The sequence below is a fragment of the Ictalurus furcatus genome, chromosome 9 (assembly GCF_023375685.1).
Source record: "Ictalurus furcatus strain D&B chromosome 9, Billie_1.0, whole genome shotgun sequence".
NCBI lineage: Eukaryota > Metazoa > Chordata > Actinopteri > Siluriformes > Ictaluridae > Ictalurus > Ictalurus furcatus.
The window spans coordinates 29536664-29541663 of record NC_071263.1 but is presented as its reverse complement, the minus strand read 5'-3'; the positions used below and the strand labels follow the sequence as shown (position 1 = coordinate 29541663).

Here is a 5000-nt window from a genome sequence, read left to right as displayed (position 1 = left end):
CTCTACATTAACAAAAGGTTATAAGAAGCCAATAAGAGTGTAGTAATCTTAGTCAATATCCACACACACACACACACACACACACTAAAATGGACTCACACCCGTGTGTGTTTCCTGCAGGACCGGCAGCCAGACCTGAGCTTCTTCTCAGTGGACTGTTTCCACTTCACTGAGCGTGGTCATGCTGAGATGGCCATTGCACTGTGGAACAATATGGTGAGCACACACGCACACGCACACACGCACACTTACACAAACACTCACACAATTCTGCTGACAGTGTCGCCATGCTGAGATGGCCTTTCCTCAGTGGAACAATCTGCTGAGTGCACACACACTCACACACACACAAATACACACCGACGCAAACAGACACACACTCTTCTGAGAACAAGACCATGCTGAGATGGCTTTCACGCCGTGGAACAAATGTCGAGCATAGAAACACGTAAACACGCTTCAGGCCAGACATGAAGTCAGAAAGAATCCGCCACTAGGACATGTTTCTGAAGCGACTTCTGTTATGTCAGCACTGGAATACAGTATTTTACCCATCAGCCCCTGCACATCACCAGTGCTCACCTGAGACACGTATGATTAGTGCTAAGGAGTGTTAGTATTTACGTTCTGACATTTGTAGCGGTCTTTGTCTAGCATTTGTTGTGCTGGTGTATTATTTTGTATTATTATTATTTGTTTTACGGTAATGTAAGTGTACTGTAAGTAACGAACGTAAGATTCCCAAAAATAAATACAGCAGTCAATATTTACACTTAACACAACTTATTTGAGGGGGGGGTCACTTCTCTCCATGATTTTCATCTAATCCTGAGACACGGCTTTCATGAGGTCCGTGTACGCGCGTGCGTGAGGATCCGAAGCCATCGATCACCTCATTAACCACGCCCTTTTATTTAGCACGGAGATAACACATTTATCGTAAGGGAAGATATTGGGGAGAGAATCAACTGAACAGGACACTATTCCTGAAAATAATTTGTGGAGGCGTAAATGAAGATGGAAGTTTGGCTCAGTCTCCATTCGCTAACATGAGAATGGAATGGGCGGGGTTAGAAATTGTACCGCAGCCAGCCACTAGAGGGCCTCAGAGACATTTTGGCTTCGCTTTTGACTCCCTGTCTCGATGTCTAGTCATTGGTCCATATAAATTGTTATTAGTCCGTGTTATTATTTTTGCTGATTGCACCTTTAATATTGTCATATTGTCTTTTCCCTTCTGTGCCAGTTGGAGCCAGTGGGCAGCAAACAGACGTACAACAACTTCACCTTCGACCGCAGCAAGATACACTGTCCCTCACAGGTAAACACACACACGCACACATACATACACAAATACAGAGCGATAGCCAGACAGTTGCAGAAAGACAGATAGACACACAGACAGACACACAGGCAGATAGACACAAAGATAGTGAAACACACAGATGGAAACACATGGACACAGACAGACAGAAAACCACACAGACAGAAAGACACATGACAACAGACAGACAGACAGATAGATAGATACATAGATACATAGATAGATAGATAGATAGATAGATAGATAGAGAAAATAGCAACCCAGTAAAGTATATGCATTTACACTCTCTCTCTCTCTCTCTCTCTCTCTCTCTCTCTCAGGATCATCCCTTCATCTTTACCCGATTAAACAGTTTTAACTCTGAGCCTGTTGACCCAACGGTGTCTATTCCATCTTCCATCTTCCCCCACGGCTCAGTGGCATCGTGGGTAGCTGCTCTGTTGATGATGGCTGGAGCTGTGGTGGGCGGAGTCTTGGCCTGGTTCATTCTGTCCTGTAGCGAGCGGAGGAAGAAGAAGAGCAGCGACAAACTCAGCTCTGTTCAGATACAGGGTTCCGAAAGCAAATTTTAAATTTTAAAACTGGCACCCAATTCTATTCAAGTATAAATACAATTCTAGAAATGCAAAATACCCACGTGGTTTATTATGTATAAAATGGAAAAAAAAATATTTAATTATAAAATGATTTGTTGTTTATTAAAGTGAGCTAGCCTAGTCTTCTCTCTCTGTGTGTTTATTGTGATGATTGTCATCTTGGTCAATTTCTCTAAATGGCTTTCTCAAACCAGTCCTCAAAAGCCACAGCTGGTTTTGAGTGTTGTTGTTTTTTATTCTCGTTCCCAGCACCTGACGCACCTGTATCAGGTATTCCGTTACCTTACCTGTGTGTTTAAGGTGTGTTAAACACTGGAAGAGAGGAAAAATATGAACAATGGAGTCCAGAAATGAGCCTCAGAGACCTGGCCAAAACAGGAATGTGAGATCTGCTGTAATTTCATGTTTTGACCAGCAGGTGTCAGTAAATCCAAACAACTTCGACATTACTGAAGGAGTTGTTGGTGTAAGTTACATTAACGTACACTTAGACAGAAAATTAAAGGAAATTAATATTAATTATAATATAAATTATGATGAATTTAAGGGACAGTCAATGATCTAGCACCAACGTGCCTTTCATTATGTAATGGATAACATTTTTTTAATGGGTAAAGACTAAAATTAACATCTCTTTTTGGTCCCTGAATATTAATTTTCTGAATTTGCTTAGCCAAAAGCATATAGTATGAAGGAGAAAAGAGAATAATAATAAAAATAAAACACTGCTTAGACTGTCGTTGCCCAGAAACGATCTCATCATCATTAAAAAAAAACCTCTCTGCTGAAACTCTCTTCGTTTTTTTATACAGCCAATGACCATATGCTATATATCAATAGAACCGGACCGGAGACGGTTTCTTTTCAGTCAGAGCTGGCGACTTCCGGCGACGTGAGCGACTGTTAGTGACTAGACTTTGGCGTGTCCAGTGATGTGGAAAAGCTGAGAATAGTTTAACTTTATGCATATTTGGAGCCACTTGGTGTAGTCAATGGGAGAGTGAAGACGGTGATCCGCGATCCGTCATGCTGCCTGAATTGGTCTGAATTGTTTCGTGCAAAGAGCTTCAGTACACCCTGGACAGGGTGCCAGTAATATTGTTTATTTATTTATTTAATTAATTTATATATATTTTTTGCTTTAAACCCGCTAAGATCCTAAGCTAAACTAATTGGCTTCTGCCACAGTGGCGCTGCTTCTGTTAGCGAGAACGAAGGTGGCCACGGATGACGTTCGCTCTACCGTCTTCACTCCCATTGGTAGTCGCTGCACCGAGTCGCTCCAAATTTGCATAAAGTTAAACTTTCCAAGTCATTGGACACGCCCAAATCCGGTCGCATTGTTGCTGCGAGTCGCTGTAGGTGTGAACACGCCTTGAACGCAGCTTTACTTTTCACTTGGGTATTTAAAAGTAGCACTTTTTTTTTTACTTTCACTTCAGTACTTTTGTCTTTTTTTCTTTCTTTTTTTTACTTAAAGTATAAATGTTTCTCAGTACTTTGTCCACCACTGATTATATCACGTATATTGCATTACATTACATTGCATTGCATGATTGCGTTAACGGCGCCCTCTAGCGGTCACTGAATAAAAAAAATAATAAAACAGATAAATGTTGCACTATCAGCGCCCTCTAACGTTCGGTGTCGTATTGCAGCGCTAAAGTTCGGTAGAGAAGATGGCGGAGGGAGAACTGAACGTAGACAGCCTCATCTCTCGACTCTTGGAAGGTAAATACTCGTGCTGCTGGCTGATCGTTATTTTATTTTATCTTATTTTTATTCCTCTTAATTCATTTCCTGCTTCTCTATCTGTCCGAATTCTGTCGAACAGGAAAGCCGTGCGTCATTTTTATTTATTTATTTATTTATTTCTGCAGTTGAGCGCGTCGTGTTAGCGGCTAGTCAGCTAGCGCGCTAGCTTGCGTAGCCGGCTAATGTTTACAAACAGCAACGTTCGTTAGCTTAGCAACCGCGTTCTGAAATTAATATTAAAGTCGTATTGTATTGCAGGTCAGCTAAACTGGCTAACTGAGTCATTTAAAAAAATTAAAATAAAAAAGTGGTACCGAGTAATGAACCGATTCAGGCTTGTGACTCGGCTCCGTCGTTCCTGTATTGAGTTTTAGTATTTTCTGTGATTTAATGTTGATGCGGAAATATTCATATTACGTAAAGATAATATAAATATGGCTTTACGTGTATTGTATTGTGTTTGCTGGCTGTTATAATGAAAGCTCGTATCCGTTTCTTTATCTAGGATTCGTCTAATTGTGATCTTTTAATCTGTATGATTTGAAGCTGCTTAGAAACGCGATGCAACATAAAACCGCGTCGCAGTTGAACTGTGCACGTATATAGTTAACTCTTCTTTACACGTGTATTGTGTGAAAGCAGCCAGGTTTAATGGGTTACTAACAACACTGTGTGTGTGTGTGTGTGTGAGAGAGTCAGTCATATGTTTTAGACTGTCCACACAATGCACTTTCCTCAGTGTTTCTCTGATCTGTAACACAGGAAGTGTTTTATTCCTCTTGCGTTACAGCTTTCTCTCTGACACTGGAGACTCCTTCCATAAAAGTTTGACACAAAAGAAACACCTCCGTAAACTGGGGAAAACTTAACCGTTTGTGAAATCCCTAGTGAAGCAGGTGTTGCTATAGAAACGATGAGGTGTTGGTGATTAACGAGTGTGTTGATGTAAATCTGTTACAGGAAGTTCGTCGATACCTTCTGACCAATCAGAGGCCAGAGTCCTCAGCGGCAGTAATCCGCTGCTTTGCTTGGTGTCTAGCATGCTGATGATTATTTTGTGTAACGGTGGTGATGTAATGATGATGATGATGATGATGATGAAGTGTGTGTGTGTGTGTCCCTCCCTCAGTGCGAGGATGTCGTCCAGGGAAGATCGTCCAGATGACGGAGGCCGAGGTTCGAGGTCTGTGCATTAAATCCAGAGAGATCTTCCTCAGTCAGCCCATCCTGCTGGAGCTCGAGGCACCGCTCAAAATCTGTGGTATGGCTGCCAACTCGTCCTCCTCTTCATCCCCCCTCTCTCTGTCTGTCTCTCCCTGTCTCTC

General features: G+C 41.8%; 2 protein-coding genes across 2 annotated transcripts in view; both read left to right on the top strand.

Moving 5' to 3' along the window:
• plb1 (phospholipase B1) overlaps positions 1-2246 on the top strand; it is a 31431-nt gene extending 29185 nt beyond the window's left edge. Inside the window, exons 40-42 of the mRNA XM_053633417.1 lie at positions 121-216; positions 1247-1321; positions 1645-2246. Of these exons, the coding sequence (XP_053489392.1) occupies positions 121-216; positions 1247-1321; positions 1645-1896 (423 nt within the window). The 3' untranslated portion in view covers positions 1897-2246. The remainder of the gene's footprint in view (positions 1-120; positions 217-1246; positions 1322-1644) is intronic.
• A 1301-nt stretch (positions 2247-3547) lies between these two features.
• The window catches only part of ppp1cb (protein phosphatase 1, catalytic subunit, beta isozyme), a 15895-nt gene continuing 14442 nt past the window's right edge, over positions 3548-5000 (top strand). Inside the window, exons 1-2 of the mRNA XM_053633141.1 lie at positions 3548-3651; positions 4805-4936. Of these exons, the coding sequence (XP_053489116.1) occupies positions 3600-3651; positions 4805-4936 (184 nt within the window). The 5' untranslated portion in view covers positions 3548-3599. The remainder of the gene's footprint in view (positions 3652-4804; positions 4937-5000) is intronic.